At 43.4% G+C, this 16,967-nt stretch overlaps 3 protein-coding genes across 5 annotated transcripts; 2 read left to right on the top strand and 1 right to left on the bottom strand.

The window, feature by feature from the left end:
• Nucleotides 1–3,148: 3,148 nt before the first annotated feature.
• On the top strand, nucleotides 3,149–7,747 carry LOC308111199 (transmembrane protein 179). The gene is made up of 4 exons (XM_080466011.1): nucleotides 3,149–3,691; nucleotides 4,307–4,444; nucleotides 5,063–5,141; nucleotides 5,583–7,747. The coding sequence occupies exons 1-4, from the start codon at nucleotides 3,369–3,371 to the stop codon at nucleotides 5,778–5,780; spliced, it is 738 nt and encodes a 245-aa protein (XP_080322137.1). The 5' UTR covers nucleotides 3,149–3,368; the 3' UTR covers nucleotides 5,781–7,747.
• A 1,142-nt stretch (nucleotides 7,748–8,889) lies between these two features.
• On the top strand, nucleotides 8,890–13,556 carry LOC308111459 (heterogeneous nuclear ribonucleoprotein U-like protein 2). The gene is made up of 11 exons (XM_080466361.1): nucleotides 8,890–9,442; nucleotides 9,886–9,962; nucleotides 10,040–10,282; nucleotides 10,375–10,487; nucleotides 10,561–10,827; nucleotides 11,182–11,304; nucleotides 11,611–11,712; nucleotides 12,103–12,271; nucleotides 12,486–12,710; nucleotides 12,788–12,825; nucleotides 13,040–13,556. The coding sequence occupies exons 1-11, from the start codon at nucleotides 9,015–9,017 to the stop codon at nucleotides 13,106–13,108; spliced, it is 1,854 nt and encodes a 617-aa protein (XP_080322487.1). The 5' UTR covers nucleotides 8,890–9,014; the 3' UTR covers nucleotides 13,109–13,556.
• On the bottom strand, nucleotides 13,252–16,904 carry nudt22 (nudix (nucleoside diphosphate linked moiety X)-type motif 22; the record flags this gene model as incomplete). Of its 3 annotated transcripts, none has more annotated exons than XM_080466362.1 (7): nucleotides 16,871–16,904; nucleotides 15,949–16,086; nucleotides 14,575–15,154; nucleotides 14,377–14,502; nucleotides 14,084–14,181; nucleotides 13,620–13,713; nucleotides 13,252–13,532 (listed from the first exon to the last, which is right to left on the bottom strand). In XM_080466362.1, exons 2-7 carry the CDS (start codon nucleotides 16,032–16,034, stop codon nucleotides 13,437–13,439), a joined length of 1,080 nt encoding a protein of 359 aa, XP_080322488.1. In that variant the 5' UTR covers nucleotides 16,035–16,086; nucleotides 16,871–16,904. The 3 variants fall into 3 exon arrangements, with proteins under 3 accessions (XP_080322488.1, XP_080322490.1, XP_080322489.1); XM_080466364.1 differs by having other exon boundaries at nucleotides 14,401–14,502; XM_080466363.1 differs by having other exon boundaries at nucleotides 13,437–13,529.
• Nucleotides 16,905–16,967: the final 63 nt, after the last annotated feature.

Here is a 16,967-nt window from a genome sequence, read left to right as displayed (position 1 = left end):
AAGAATGATGTGTGATTTGCAGTCTGTGTTCAATGATGACCTGTGTCAGCACTCTCGGAACCCCTGTGCGACTTTTGGTGTCCTTCGGTGCAGTCTCAAAACAATGCAGTGCAGTCTCAAAACAATGCAGTGCAGTCTCAAAACAATGCAGTGCAGTCTCAAAACAATGCAGTGCAGTCTCAAAACAATGCAGTGCAGTCTCAAAACAATTTTGGCCTTTAAGAAGGCGCTGTCTGACTTCATAGTTAGACAACCTCCTGGACAATCATGCGGAGGTTGTACTGTGACTTTGTCTCTTCTTGCAAAAGGAATAAAATTGTTTTAAACTTTTTTAAATCGCTCTCAGTGTGATTCCTGTGTATTCTGTCTCTCATGGGTTTTTTTACGAGGAAATTCCAGCATAGCAATGTCACCGCAGGTATTTTGACACCAATCAAAATCAAACAAACATCAATGTATGTAACCTGTTTTAAAAGAACTGTCTGTCCTGGGTGCTGTGAAATTCCATTGGGTACATATGTAAAATAACAGCTAAATAGTCTGATGGAAACCAATATTTAAAATTTTGGTGACGCTGCAAATGCCTCATAATTAATTTTTTCATTTCTTTTTACTGTATGTGCATGTGAACACTGAATATGGATATATGGATTTGTTCTGATTTTATGCTGTATCAGCACCTGTCTCAGCTTTAGAAGGACACGGCCCCTTTTTGGATTTTTGTTCTTTCCGTTGTATATTAGTGTTGAGTCTTTGATTGTGATTTTGTAAACCATGTTAGTTGCATTTCACTGATATTATAAGCACAAAATATGTGAGTTGGTTCCTCTACAAGTCAATGTCTAAAAACAGAAACCCAAATGTTTCCGGCTGCAGCAGGAGCACCTAGTCAGAATACACAACCACACACACACACACATACACACACACACACACACACACACACACACACACACACACACACACACACACACACACACACACACACACACACACACACACACACACACACACAAGACAGACACATACATTAAGATGGGTTTGAGACAACGTGTACTCCGACATACTGGTTTGGAGCGGTTCTGACATATCTCACATACCGTCACATCGATTCACCCTAAGATTGACAGCTATGGTTCAAGACAAGCAAACAGGCAACTCCTGTCTTCAAAGAACTCCTGCCTCGAGAATTTTAACGGCCTCCGGTGACGGAGCCAAGAGCGTCCCCAGAACCACATCTGGACTAACAAACCCAGTCTCACTCTAAATTGTGTAACACCTACATTTGTTCACACCTCAATAACACAGTCACACTAAATTGCAACATGATGACTCTGGAATTGTAACAATGGTACGTTTCACACGCCTATTCCTCTTCTACTGATCTGCAGTATAGTTACAGTCTGACTGAAATTGTTCTTGACAACATCCACCTGCCACATGATGCTTTATTGTGTGAAAATCAGAAGATGAATGTTTGTAAAATGCCTCTACTATCATGACTTATTGTTTGGTAAAGATTTTAGAATTAACAGTGTGACCCATGATAACGTTGTTATTGGGGTGGAGGATGTAACTGTCCAGTATTGAAAACTGTAGGCCTATTGCCCCAGCAAATGTATAATCAAAATTGCTAGATATGATTCTACTAGACAGAATTCAGCAATATGTTGGCACCACTGATGAGCAGTTTGGCTTTACAAAATAATCATGGAACAGATATGTGTGTGTATATGCTCTGAAAGAGGCTGTAAACAAGTACAGAAGGCAGAACTCCACCATGGTTCTGTACTTTCTCGACGCATCCAAAGCATTTGACCGAATCAACCATGGGAAGCTATTTGAGAAATTACAGCAACATGGTGTTTCTCCCTATATAACACAGACATTGCATTTTTTGGCGTACAAACCAAACAGTTTGTGAGTTCGATGCAGGCAAACACCTTCTGGACCCTTTCAAGTGACAAATGGAGTTGGACAGGGTGGAATTCTGTCCCCATGCTGTTTAATCTCTGTATGGACAGTCTCCAAAGGAGTGTGGTTATGAGGTCTAAAGAGGACTGTAACACTGCATTTCCCACTTCCCACCTATCTGTATGTGTGCTCAATATTGTGGACAAAGTCAAATAGCGATAAGGAAAAAAATGCCTTATTTAAAGTGCACTGCCTGCCACTGTATACTGCGCACTTGTGGTGTAATGACAGCAGAGCCAAGTTTTACACGCTTCAGGTTGCATAGAATTATGCTCTGCCTTTGGTAATGAAGGTCCCATGGTGGCTCAGTGTCAGTCACTGAGCCACTCTTAATGCTGCTATCAGAAAATCTGTATTCAAATTTATGAGCAGACTGGAGTTGTCCAATAATAAAATTATAAAGGTTCTAATCACACCAAAGGAAAGTAGTGTCACATACACATCTGCACTTTGGCGGCACTGGAGATAGTGTTTATATGAATTTTAATGTTCTATTTTATTTTGTCGTATGTTTGCTGTTACCTAAAATTATGCAATAAGGATTGATTGATATACATAAGTAAATCTTAAAAAAACAAAACAATGAAACTGACAAAAGTGTTAATACAAGCGATAGAAAAATCTTTGTATTATCAGTATATACTATATCTATGATCTTGATGGCTGCAGCCAATGGCTCTTGAAGAACTCTGGCGGCTTTCCATCTACTTCTTCAGAGGTACTTTCTGGAACAACATTAACTCTGTAGCAAGTAATCTACTGAGGTTATAGTGCCACCTGAGGTAATACCATTGTTAGCACTTTTTATTGCACCTCCCTCCCAAACAGGTGAATATAGCATAAAACAAAACTCTTGGAGTATTGTCACTCAGTAAATCTTAACAGTCTTAACTAATACAATTGGTGCAACAAAATCTTTGCATCTTTTAACCTTTTTGCTTTTTCTCTGTAACCAAAGTGTCTAAGTGCAGTGTACATAAGTATATTATTTTACATGTTATGTCTGATGTTTGTTTGCACTGTTTGGATGTTCCTCCATTTGAGCAATAAAGTAAAAAAAAAAAAAAGAAAAATAATTGAGGCTGCTGTTACTTCTTCGTCCACTGGGGGTCGCACTATTTTAGTGGGAGCAGATGTTATAAGGCTGAGATTTAAAAACAAACCAGCAGGTGGCAGCAGAGACAAGGCGAGCTCAGTGCGGACTGACTCCTGCCCCTCCTCCCTGTCGTGCGTGCGGCTCGTGCGTGACCGACCGACCCTCCGTCGTCATCCTGCAGACCGTCCCCACCCTGCTCGTGCACCGGGGGCGTTGTTCGGGTTAAACCCACGGGGATGTGTTGAGGCGTTCTCCTTTGCTGCTGCTCGGTGTGGGACTCTCACAGTTCGGTTGCGTCATGGAGCTGGACCGGCGGCTGCTGCTGGCTCACTGTGCGGTCCACGCCCTCTCAATGGCGGCGGGCTTGCTGGTGGTCGTGCCCATGGCTCTGAACGGCTCCGCGTTCAAAGGCCGCTGCGCGCTGTTCTCCAGCGGCTACTGGAGCACCGAGGAGCGGGCCGAGCTGGGCGGGCCGACCGGGGAGGGCTCGCGGCTGGTGCTGCAGCATTGGGGCCCGCTGGCGGCGTGCCAGTTAATCACGTTTGTGGGCATTTTCACGGTGCTGTACGGAGCTGCTCAGGGCTGGAGGTGCCTCTTCTATCTGCACGGACGGCACGATGAGTGAGGAGCAATCAATATTATTATCATTATCGTTATTACCTTGTTATTATGGTGACTTATTATGGTGAAGATGAAGTCTGTCATCGCTGACCTACATTTCCTCCTGTCACTGCAGCAGGCTGAGCTTTCTCTCTCTCTCTCTCTCTCTCTCTCTCTCTCTCTCTCTCTCTCTCAAAATGACATAAAAAACATTGTGATGTCATAGAAACGTACTGACCTATTTTTTATGTCTTGTACAAAATAGATTTAGTTATCACTTTATTTGTAAAGTTACAGTCGTACCATCCTTAAACTCCTTTGATATTTAGTCAATTGTTTTTGTGGTTATTTCTTATTCGTTTTTATGATCTGAGGTACATCTTCACTGTTTCATGCACAACGTCAAGGACCTCATCTGTTGTCTGATCCTGCAGTTTCCTTTGACTTCAGGGATCCATTACCACTGAGTGTGTTTAAAGTGTGATAAAGTTATTGCTGCAATGTTTGGGAGCAGCTACTGAGGGACGTCTGGCAAGTTTCTGCTCTTTAGGGATGTTAGATGTGAACGTAACCACTTCCAGTGGTGTGAAGCTTTGCATGTTCCTGAGCGGGTGTCCTTATCATCTTTCTCCACAGCACCCTGTTTTCGTCCTTCCTCACCGTGCTGCTCAGTGTGTGTGTGCTCTTCCTGTCCGGAGGCGCCATTGTCATCTTGTCTCTGGGACTCGACTCGTGGTGCGACATGGTGACCGACAGCAACACACGGCCGTACAGGTACTGCATCTGAGGATGAACTGCGTGACGAGAAGAAAAATATTTGTACCATCACCCTAGTTACCGTCACTTACAGGAAAAAACAAACTTCAAAAACACTTGTATTGTCTAATTATCTCTTATTTGCTCTAAAATATATTTAATACAACTCATGAATGTTTGATGTTATAAACATTTATAGTAAAAAAAAAAGTAATAAAATGTAAGTTACACAATGAATTGTTAGTTTTAATACTTCGCAAAAGTCAAACACAAAATGCATCACAAACATTTTCAGTTTCAGAGTTTTATTTTGAAATGAGTGTGATTTGAGTCAATACCGCATTGTGAAACTATAATTAATGGCCTCAAATAACATTTTTATTTCCTTTAAAAAGCCTCAAAAGTGGAAAAAAAAACAAAAACAATTATCCTTCCAGAAAATCAGGAGTTCAAATTGTAGTTTGAGATGTTTGAATACTCTTTAAACAAATCATGATCTAAGTTGTTCATTTTTGTACCTGTAAAGAAATACCACAGCAGACTTGTGTGACAGTTTTGTTGTTTTATTATTGTTTTCACTGGTCGTGTCGGTGAGTCGTCATGTTTTCTAACCCTGTCATTTCTGTTTGTGTTCAGCTGCATAGAGTCTCAGTCGGTCCCGCTTAACCTGCACGTGGACACTTCATCTTTCTACACAGACCTCAGTCTGGCACAGGTAGGAGTGCTCCACACACACACACACACACACACACACACACACACACACACACACACACACACACACACACACACACACACACACACACACACACACACACACACACACACACACACACACACACACACACACACACACTTTGGAGGAATGTTATAAGTAGAAACTAATAAGTAAAATCATAGCAGTTATTCAGTTTTGACAAGCTATAGTATTACACACACAATGCAGAGCAAGTAACACACTTATTGTAGTTTAACACATTCGGTACATTAGAATATGTTTTTTAGACTTGTATCAACACTGATTAGTGATTTTTTTACCAGCTTATGAATGGGCCTCATCAGTACTGAATGAATGTTGAGGCTTTGACTGGGCTGCATCTTAAAACTTCTTCCTGCTTGTGACGTTGACCTTCCTCGCTTGGCCCTGCGCTCTCAGGCGTCTCTGTGGTGCGTGACGGCTCTGTGGCTGGTTCAGTCCGTCCTGGCCTTCCTGCGGCTCTACCACTCGCACAGCCAGCACATCAGCGGCCGCTGTCTGCTCCGCGAGAAGGAGATGCTGCTGGGATACAGTCCGTCCGACAGCGGCTCGCCCTCGCCGCCGCACCCACTGGCGACGCTCACCTTCCTGATCTGACCCGGCGCTCCTGTCTGCAAGTTGTCACGCCGTTCTGAAACCCACACCTCCGTTTGTTCAGTGGAGCAGCTGATACTGTCCAACCCCGCAGCTCTTGCTTATTACTTTGATATAACTCTCGTCTGACAAAGCGCGGAGAAGACCTCGCATTTGAACCAAGAAGTAACCACAGACTGTAGCACAGAAATCCCAAAGGGCGAGCGGAGTTCGGTCTTCGTGCAAGAAAATTGTGACTCGGCCTCATTCGACACGTTGAATTATTTATGCTTTTATTGACTAAGATTGTTAAGATCAATATAAGAATTTCAGATACGCGTGACTGCCCAGAAGAAGTTATGTAATGACGGAAGGTAGAAAATGAGCCACCATCAGCTTCTTGTGACGTTAGACTGTTTATGGGAGGATGAGCCGTGGGAAATCAGTTTATGACGGAGTGTCAATTACATAAATTCTTAGCTTTAAAAAAAAGAAAGAAAAGTATATATGGTGATACCGTTTATTTTCCTCAACTAAAACTAAAGTACAGTCTCTGATGAAAGGAGCCCTCATTTCTTTTTCTTTGATGCAACAACCATAAACATTTTTCTTCAATAAGATCAAGGATGCTGCATTTAATCTGCTTTAGTTTCAATATTGTTTCTCGTCTTCCCTTTCATGGCCAACAGATGCCGTGTTTGTTTCCCCCTCCGTTACATTTTGTTAGCCGTGCGCGCTACGCACGCTTCGATAAGTAAAGGGATTGTCTTTTCTACGCATCGATGCTGAAAACTTAAAATTTTCTCTAAAATCCAAACTTAAAACTAGAGTAACAAAATCTATTTTAAAGAGTAAGACGTGAAATGTGCAGATATTTTTTATTAAAGTGTTGGGAGTCCAAGTGAAAAAGAATAAACAGTGCAGTGCATATTGCAGTAATATTGCATTTTGTTACTTCCTACCGCTGGTTTGTAAAGCTGTGAAGAAAGTTTGCCCACTGAGACGCATTTAAAAAAACAAAACAAAGCTGAGATTGTTTTGCTACATTGAAGGAGGCAACAACCACCCAAAAACTGAGACAGCGGGATTAAACTCAGTATTGTCCCAAAGGGATTTTACAAAAGAAAAAGAAAAGAAGTGTTATAGGTACACTGTCATTTTAAGTTTGCTTATGTTTTCTCACCACAAAGCGACCAGATGGTGTTTCTCTTTCTCCCTCATCATCAGCCTGTTGTGAAGGTCTATTTAGGATGCATGGTTGTTTACATTCGTGCTGAGGTGTGACCTGATGTACAGTGGATTCCTCATCACGCAGAAGAGCACGTTTCAGGACGCCGGCGGCGCGCTGGGACTCTTCAACAGTGAAGCGATGTGTTGAGAGTGTGACTGAACCACCGTGTTTGTGAAACGGACTCACTGTGTGAGCATGACCTCAATGTTCTGTTGTGTAACGGGGGGAAGAAAAAAAAAAACCCCTGCTGCCGACCTCTCCTCTTGTGGCGGCGTTTTTTATTATTTATTGTTTTCATGATGCGGTTGGTGTGGATGCAGCTGCGCTCCGGCGTCTGTGAAGCAGTCAAATCTTCTCAAAATAATCAGGAGGTCAGCTGTCTGGTGATCTGTGGGAGTTTGTGTTGAGAGAGATTTCTGTGGATCTTTGTGGGGGTCAGTGACGAGGAAGAAGCGACCATCTTTGCTGACGTCGTAAGACAAATGATTCAGAGTGGTATAGAAGCTTTTTTTGTTTGTTTGTTTGTTTGTTTCCCTTCTCACTGCCCCAAGCAGCCGTAATGACGCACCAACCGCTGAGCGGGAAATCTGACATAAAGGGAGGAGAGACGGCATCGTCACTTGAATGTGATGACTGTGATGTAAGAGACGTTTTTGTACAGTAACTGTGCTTGTTTTTACCTGTTATATCTATTTGTGTTTATTCATATTTATGTTTTGGGATTTGTCTTGTTTTAAATAAATAACTTGCTTCCCATTACAAAAGGAAGACTGTCGTAATTCCCACATTTTTAAAAATCCGCTGATGTTTCAGTTTTCATCGATAGATTTGCCTCGACTTTAGAAATTCATTACAAACTAGCTTCTGAAACACTAACTTTTAATATGTATACTATTATAATTACTTATTATACAGGCTAAAAATACCCAATTTGTCCAAGTTATTTCTTGAAACAAGAAAAGATTAAATTCTGGTAGTTTTATTTTTAATACTTTGTTAAGGAGTAACTATAACTGACGTTTAGAAACAACTGCACACCTACATACACACATTGTTGCATAACAGATAAAACAGAAAACAGCCTTTGCACGACTCACAGTAAACCTTGCTTAGTTACATTTAAGTCTTTTGTGGTGACCAAGTCAGAAATACATTCCCCATTGAGCCATCAGCACATAACTCTTCTTATTTGCAGCCATTATGCAGAAATACCCTGTTTTATTGCATAATCGTGATAGAAATTCACATTACATTGAGATTTAGTTCAGATGAAACCAAGAGACAAATAACAGACCTATCCAAACCAAGATCAATTACTGTTTTCTTTACATAAAGGACTGTGGACAGACAACAATGTTATCCATTCACACATTTGACTCACATTAATTTCTGTGCGCAGCTGTCTTTAAACAGAAAATAGAATAAACTAAATCACCCATATAATGGAGTCTCTTTGTTGGGTTTGGTTCAATGTTTTAGTCCTATTTCAATTATTCTTATTATTATTTTGAAACTCGGATTCCTTTAAGTGGCAGTAATTGTAATTCTTAAATATTTTTGACTTTTTGACTTTTTCTCAGTTTAGACAATTTAGAAGTCTACAATTATTTACAGTGTAACTCAAAAGTTTTAAACATTTTGGGGATTTTATTTGTAGAGATCATATCAACCAATTAAAAATAGAAAGAAATAAATCTGAACTCTGAATGAAGATAATGTACAGATTTTTTTTGTGCGAGATTTTCGATGTTTGTAATAATAATGAGAGAAAATATATTTTCTGTTGCACTCTCACTTTTGTCTCCGTGTGCGTCCAGATGTAGCGACATATCTCACCGCTGGGTCGCAGTAGAACTCACGCATGCCTCCGACCTGCCTTAATTTATAGAGAAGAAGAAGTGAGGAGCCAATCAGGATCCAGGGCTCCATATTGAACTGTTGTTGTAATCCAGTTGGTCTTTTCCACTTTTTAAGTTGCAGTTTTTCTTTCGCGATAAGACAACTGAGTTCACACTCACGCGGCAACCATGAAGCTCGAGGACGTTAAAAAGATGAAAGTGGCCGAGTTACGGTGTAAACTGAAAGCGCTGGGGCTGGACAGCAGAGGACTGAAGGCTGACCTGGTGGAGCGGCTGTGGTCCTCGTCCGAGGCGGTCCTGAGCTCACAGACTCCCCCGGCGGAGCCGACAGACACCACCGGGCTCCTGTCACCGCCGCCGGCAGAGCCCGCAGCGGCCCCGCTGTCTGAAGCACGCCGCGTTAAGGAGCTCAGAGACTCGGCCACACAGACCGACGCTGGCCCCGGCTCTCCAGCAGCGCCGGGGCGGACTCCTGTGGCGGTGTTAGCCGCTGATGGTGGAGCAGAGCCGGGGAAGGAGCCCGGGAAGGAGCCGGGACCCGCAGAGACCAGGGGAAGAGCTTTCTACGAGTTTAAGGAGGAGATCCGATACAAGAGGTGAAGTATCGTCACTGTCAAGAAGCACACAAAAGAGATTTATAACGTCGTTTTTCATCAAACTAATTATTGGGTTTATATTACAGGTTTTCATTATATACAAATTCGATTGCTAAATATTCATTTGGAATCGAAATTTGAAACGGCAGAAATTACCATATAGATTCTTCACAACTCTGTTAAAATGAAAAAAATCACTCACTCCCTGAGCCTTATCTCCTCACAATGTTCCAACCTGGACTCAATAACAACCACCTGAGGATCAAAATCTGCGACGTGATTCACAAGGTCTGATTGTTATTTAGTGTTGTACATCCATAGTGGAGAAAAGCTTTACACAGTGATCTAATTATGCAATCGCTGGATTTCCTATCATATTTAAATGAGTCATTAAAGCATAAAGCAAAGGGTGTTTGACATTTCTTCTTTTCGTCCTCAACCAGAGCCAAATCACCACTACCACCGGTTGAGAGCGAGGAGGAAGAGGAGCACCGAGAAGATAAAGTCAGATTAGATCCATGTGAGTCCTTTTCAGCTCTTAAGACCTCTAAATTAACCAACGCAGCTGAAGTTTGTTCTCGTTTGTCATTGACTCAGATTGCTCTCACCTCCACTTTGAGGCGGACGCTGACGGGTGGTCTGGACAGCCGCGGTTCTGGGCTCGATTCCCCCTGCTGTGGTCGGGCTGCAGGCTCACTCACGGGGTGCAGCAGGGCAGCGTGAGCTTTGAGGTCAGGCTGGAGAAGAAGCTGTTGACCTCACGGCAGGAAGAGGAAGAAGTGAGGGAGCGCTGTGGTCTGAGGGTGGGCTGGTCAGCGGCCGACGCCCCTCTGCGGCTGGGTAACTTCTAACTCATCTAAAATACTCGTTCTCAGGAGGTTTTTGTTCTTTGTTTAGATATTTTAATCGGCATGCTTCTATTTCCATACCAGGTGAGGATGAACTTTCTTTTTCTTACGATGGACGCGGTAAAAAAGTATCGGCAGGAAAAGAAGAGCAGTTTGGAGAATCTTTCTCAGAGGGCGACATCATCGGTTGCTTTGCCGTAAGTTATGCTTTTGTGTTGAGATTGTGCGTCACTTTCCTTCTCCCTTCTCTCACACGCACGTGTACGACAGTCTTTTTCAATAGACGGCGCCGTGGAGCTCTCTTTCCATAAGAATGGTAATTTCATGGGAGTTGCCTTTTACCTGGACCCGGCGGTGCTTCAGGGTCGCCCCCTGTTCCCTCACATCCTCTGTATGAGCTACTCTGTCAGGTTCCACCTGGACCCCTCCGCTCCACCCTGGTACCCCGCCCCCCCGGGGTTCACGCCACTGGTCGCTCTCCCTGCTGGGCAGACGGTGAGGTCCAGGCCACCTCCGACTTCCAGATCAAACTGTGAGGTGAGAGACAGAAGCTGAAATTGGGAAAAATGTATTCTGATTTAGACATTGATTCTTATTTAGGCGTGAATCTGTGTTGTTTGAAATAGGCAACTATGTTTTCGCCGATGGCGTTTACAGAGTTGATGTCTGGGCAGCGTTGTTTTGGTTGGTAGCATGCCAAAGTTTCAATTATTGAACTTTTTGCATATTTCAGTGATTCTCAAATCTTAGTGTCACTTGAGGGAAATTAAGGTTTTATCAGCATCTGTACAAATACCGGAGATATTTCTGGTCCGAAGCGTGTGACTGGTGGACATTCTCACAGCCTGGTGGTTTAATTATAACAGTTAATCTCTCTCTCTGGATCATCAGGTAGTTCTGATGGTGGGTCTGCCTGGTTCTGGGAAGAGCTTCTGGGCCAAAACACACATGAGAAGACATCCAGAGAAACAGTTCCGGCTGCTGGGGACGGAGGAGCTGCTCGCATGTATGATGGTCAGTCAAAGCACCAGCTCGTCTCTCAGGTCTAATGCTCGAAGATGGCGTTTCTCTTCTGACCAGCGGATCCTCTCTGTGTGTGTGTGTGTGTGTGTGTGTGTGTGTGTGTGTGTGTGTGTGTGTGTGTGTGTGTGTGTGTGTGTGTGTGTGTGTGTGTGTGTGTGTGTGTGTGTGTGTGTGTGTGTGTGTGTGTGTGTGTGTGTGTGTGTGTGTGTGTGTGTGTGTGTGTGTGTGTGTGTGTGTGTGTGTGTGTGTGTGTGTGTGTGTGTGTGTGTGTGTGTGTGTGTGTGTGTGTGTGTTTAGAGAGGTGGACGGAGGGAGGACATGTTGCAGCAAGCCTCTCAGTGTTTGACCGATCTGATCAAAGTCGCTGCTGAGACGCCTGGTAACTACATCCTCGACCAGGTAACTCGTCACTTCTGAAAGCACTCGTCTAATGTGCAGGACTTAGAGTTCAATTTCATTCAAACACTTACTTTTACTCACAAGCCCATTAGAGAACATATGGTGGCCTTGAAACTGAGAAAACTGGTTGTCACACAAAACTTTGTAAAATAAAGGATTAGTCTGTTTGTAGTGATTACAGTTTACATTGTTCCCCACTGACAGCAAAGTCAATGAAATGCTTATTCAAATAACCATGAACTTTATGGAAGGATTTGGTTCCTAAAAAGATGCAGTATGAACCTAAATACATAGATTTAATACAAAAAAAAACATGCATATTGGTTATTTAGCCTCCTGAACATCAGAATGGAGTCAAACAAGACGGTAACTCTCCTGCTCTCTTTCTAGTGCAACATCCACTTTTCTGCACGTCGTCACAAGCTGCAGCAGTTTGCAGGATTCAGGCGGCGGGTGGTGGTGGTCTTCCCCTCCGCACCCGAGTGGAAAAGACGCCTGTCACAGCGTCAGCTGAGTGACGGAGAGCTCATCCCCGAGACGTCCCTCCTCAAACTCCAAGGTCTCACCTGTTTTTATTTTAATTTATTTTATTTTATAGAATTGGTTTGGTCATTACTGAAGAATGCCTTTGTGCAAATTCTAAGATATTTATGCTAAACCATCATTAATGATCTTTGCAAGGAGGGAACCCCCCCCGACTATGAATTATCTCTGTTACTGGCTAATCAAGTCTTGGTGTTGTATGGTATTTTGTTTGTTTTTCCCTCCTGCAGTGAGCTGCAGCCTCCCGGAGCATCAGGCCGACCTGCTGGAGGAGCTGCAGTACGCCGAGCAGCAGCAGGATCAAGCGCAGAAGCTCCTGCAGGAGTTGAAAGAGGAGGCGCGCAGACTGCTGCCGCACGTCAACAAAGAAGAGAAGAAGCCTCGACTTTATAAGAAAAGACCCCACCCTCACGGCCCCCGAGTCCTTCGGAGGAACCAGTGGGCGGCGCTCCCTGGTCAGCACGAGGGATGATGGGGGGTTAATGCAGAGGCTCGTCAAGACGCTTTCTGATTAAAATGTTTTGTTTTGTAGGGTGGAACTGCTCGGGGATGAACATACAGCCGAGACATGTGAGTGTGCTCGTATTAACTCACCTTAAAACCTTCACTTTTATGGAGGGTGATTTATTTTTTATCAACGGATTTAGAAGCAACTTGCAGGCACATTTCTTCTTCTGTTAGTAGCCTGGCTTTGCTTGTTTTGATCCACAGTGCAGCTGCTCAGATTCTTTACTCAAAACTATTAAAAACCTTTTAATTTGATTTTCTTCTCTCTAATGTTTAGGTTCAACGGGGTCGGAGCTGCTACAACAGCGAAGGCCTCAGTTACAGTGGAAATGAGAATCACTGGTGATGAAACCTCCAGCGAGAAGAGAAAAGTGAACTATTGAGTTTTGTTAGTTTTTTTCCCTACAAGGAGACGGCATGTTTTTGACTCTTTTCTAAACAATCAAAAAAAAAAAAAAAAAAAAGTAACTTGGACAAAAATGTTGTTTTAACAGATTTTATCCCAAAAATATTTTAATAAAATGTATCTTGAGTGTACAAATAGTGAGAAATGCACATTTTAACTTCCGATTTGGTATTTTAGGAATCTATGTTGATGACGGTTTGACTCTAATCCATCAGATTGTCATCTGGAGTGTGTGTGGATCTCCTCCAAGATGCTTCCAGCTTTTCCCTCAGGTTTCACACTTTTGGTAAAGCAGCATGGCTCCTTTCGCTGAAGGACACATCTCCGACCACAGCGGGCTGCGTCCGTCCAGCTGCAGCACCTCCTTCATTAAAACGTATTTCAAAGCACGGACATCGATTAATGGTGTTGCTGTACAAATGATAACGTACCTGAAGTACACGCGACTGACCTTTCTGCTGAAGAAAACGATGTCCGTGGACTCATGAGCCTCTGCACCTCCTTTCCAGTACAAATCTCTTACTTCATCAGAAGTCAGTGAGCAGCTGAGGGGACACAGATGAAAACATTATATCTCATAACATCGTCTGTGATGAGTCTCTGCATCTGATCAGATTATTTAGCTTTCTGTGAGAAGTTTCCATTTCTGTGGTTTCCTCTTACAGTCCTGAATATGTCTTCAGGTGAATTTTCTGTTTCTAACTTGACATAGATATAAATTAGTGGGCACTCCTGAACTGAAAAACGTCTTAGGCAGTGGTGATGTTGACAAATTTAATGAGACGGGACAGCTTGTAGTCTTATACATGATGAACATTAGTCAAGTTTATAACTATCATTTGTCGTTTTTCCATTTAATCTTTTGGGAGAACACATTGATGAATTTTGTTCACAGAAAGCAGCATGAGTGAGTACCTGACAAAGAACTCAGCACTTGGTCTTCCAGCGCTGGTGTGATTCAGCGCGATGCCGAGGAGGACGGGCGCTCTGAGGGAGGCAAGGGGAATATTCACCTGCAGACACAACAGTTTTTCAAAGAATTTACAGTAGTGACAGAAACGTCGCTTATTTTTCTCCTGTGTCGCCCATCATTCCAGAAGTTACTGACACAGAGTCCATCCTCAGTCTATATGACATCAATCATTTCAACATCCTCCTTTGAATCCTAATCCATCCTAATGAATTTTCGATGTTTACCGAGCTCGCACCTCATCTCTGATCTCTGCACACACCGAGGAGAAAAGCTCAGAGACGACGAGCTCTGGCCTCGGCTGCATCATCGTCACACCGATCTGATCCTCGCTCACCTCCAGCCCCAGGAGCTCACTCACCACCTGAGCAGATCCGTGTCAGAAACATCACAGTGATCACATTGTGACCCTTATTCAGGGATTCTTTCGTGTTACCTTGGGTTCTGGGTGTCCTCCGGGGATATCCAGAAGCCCTCCGGCCTCCGCCACCCGCTGACTCCTCCTGATAAACACCACCTGGCCGTCGTTGGTGCACAGCACGGCGCCCACCCCCAGAGGCTGAGCCAGCAGCGCCAGAGGATCGTCAAACTCTGCCTGTCCTCGCTGACAGAGCTCAGCCACTTGATTTGACCAGTTTGTTCCCAGGTAGTCTTTGTAGCATGTAAGGCCAAGTCTCAGAGTGAGGAGTGGTCCAGAGGGTGGGGCAAGTTCAGAGGTAATGTTCTTCAGCTCTGGCCGCAGGTTAGATACACCATCCATCTGCTCTTCGCCGTTCTGTGCACCCTCCGTTTCTTTCATACATCCGTTCCTTTTACACACATCCTCCAGTCTCTGAGTGTCCTGGTCCCCGGCACCCTGCAAGACGGGGGCACTGAGGAAAGGTTTCGGAGACGTCAAGCAGAAGGAATGCAGCCTGAATTTGGCCCCGTTGAAAAGCCATGACTCCTTGGAAACCCGCTTGGTCCAAAGCTCCGATATGTGACGCTCCAAAGCCGTATCAGTTTGTCTGTTAAATCTGAAGGAAGAAACAAAACATATCAGTTCCAATGTGGTTATTTTCAGTTTCAGAGTACTTGTTACAAACTTCTTGAATAAGTAAAGCATCACATTCACCAGCAATGGCAATAAATGCTCATGAAGACGATCAGAATGTTAACAATCATAGGAAACACGTCAACATCTTCATATGTTTGTTTCTGCATTCGAAAGTCATGAAACACAAATGTGAATGTTTTGTATTTTTCTCCATAGTTCTGAGTGAATGAGCACTTTACAGAATTATATTCAAAACAAGTTGTCTGTTACATTTTTGTCGAATGATCACATTGGTGGCCTTTTCAGGAAATCAGTAATTCTTTAAAGCATGCTCTGATCTCTGATGCTCTCAGGTACTTATGAGCAGCGTGTCAACTACCCCTGCCACACCCACCTGCTCCCTGATGCATGAATCACAATTGCAACCACACGTCATCAGTAGGGTAAAACTAACCCGTCTCACGACGGTCTAAACCCAGCTAACATTCCCTATTAGTGGGTGAACAATCCAACGCTTGGTGAATTCTGCTTCACAATGATAGGAAGAGCCGACATCGAAGGATCAAAAAGCGACGTCGCTATGAACGCTTGGCCGCCACAAGCCAGTTATCCCTGTGGTAACTTTTCTGACACCTGCTTATAATCCAAAATGTCATCAGGATTCACGGTCTGTATTTACAATGAAAATCAAGATCAAGCGAGCTTTTGTAAACCATCCCAAGTCAAACTGCCACTGTCCTCAGAGTGGGTAAAGACACTGCTTCATGTTTTTACCTCTCAGAAATCTCCACTTGAACTTGAGCCTCCAGCAGGCCCCTCCAGTGTGCACAGTGGAACAGCACCGAAACCTCAGGGTCCATCACTTCTCACTGTGGATAACCATTGGAGTATCTTCTGGTTTCCCTTGATGTCCTTCCAAGACGAAGATGTCAAGTCAAAGTACAATTATTGAATACTAAAGCTAAAAGTGCATTAAAAACTACAGCTGAGTGAAAACAGAATGACAGAGACAAAGTGTTTCCTAATCTGTTACTGCTCGTCATATGTTGGTATTCTGTCTATAATTGTATCAACATTCCCTTGTCATCTGAGCATACACACATTAATAGACAATACTTGTTTTTTCAAAATCGGAGGGTTTTGTTTTCTCATCCTGAGGCTTCTTCCATTGTAAACAAAGACTTTACGTTGTGTGAAGACTGGTATGCGGTGGAGCCTGTAAAACCACTCAAGGTCAATGGTTTGGAGTGTATGTAAATAGTTGCAGCTTTCAGTGTAATACTGATGTAATGCTGAATGAGACACACTTGTAACTTCACCACCTAAACCAGCAGCACCGCCAGGTTCACATTTTAATGACACGATGGGCGCTGCAAATAGCCTTAAAAGCCATTATAAAAGAAGTAGAAATCAAATGAGATGTCACCATTGAAGACGGTTTAGTTCCAGACTGAGAGATATATATCTGTTTGCCTGATTTGTTTTAATGCAAAACCTGTTTAACGGGAACGAGTCAAATATAGAAAAGTTTAGAGTCAATGAACCTGAACTGAGTCGTATCCAGTGCCGAATGTTGATTCGTTTTGAGTCTGTCAAGTGTAATTCTGATTCTCCCAAAGCTCTGACTTAATTTACGCTAATATAGGCAGAAAGAAACACCTTTATGTCATAAAACTCTCCTAGACATTCCTCTTACCTTTGAGAGGCAACGGAGCAGCTTCTTCCTCTGTTCTGACGGAAGGTAAAACCTGCTCATCATCACCGCAGAGCGGCGAAAGTGTGAACTGCAACCA

This window comes from Lipophrys pholis, assembly GCF_963383615.2.
Source record: "Lipophrys pholis genome assembly, chromosome: 6".
Lineage (NCBI taxonomy): Eukaryota > Metazoa > Chordata > Actinopteri > Blenniiformes > Blenniidae > Lipophrys > Lipophrys pholis.
This window is presented reverse-complemented; position numbering and strand designations above follow the sequence as displayed.

Excerpts from the sequence above, each read along its gene's own strand:
- LOC308111199 (XM_080466011.1), top strand. The coding sequence starts at position 3,369 with ATGGAGCTGGACCGGCGGCTGCTGCTGGCTCACTGTGCGGTCCACGCC. Across the intron at positions 3,692-4,306 it reads CTGCACGGACGGCACGATGA|CACCCTGTTTTCGTCCTTCC; the intron begins GTGAGGAGCAAT and ends CTTTCTCCACAG. Across the intron at positions 5,142-5,582 it reads CAGACCTCAGTCTGGCACAG|GCGTCTCTGTGGTGCGTGAC; the intron begins GTAGGAGTGCTC and ends CTGCGCTCTCAG.
- LOC308111459 (XM_080466361.1), top strand. The coding sequence starts at position 9,015 with ATGAAGCTCGAGGACGTTAAAAAGATGAAAGTGGCCGAGTTACGGTGT. Across the intron at positions 10,828-11,181 it reads CTTCCAGATCAAACTGTGAG|GTAGTTCTGATGGTGGGTCT; the intron begins GTGAGAGACAGA and ends CTGGATCATCAG. Across the intron at positions 11,305-11,610 it reads AGCTGCTCGCATGTATGATG|AGAGGTGGACGGAGGGAGGA; the intron begins GTCAGTCAAAGC and ends GTGTGTGTTTAG.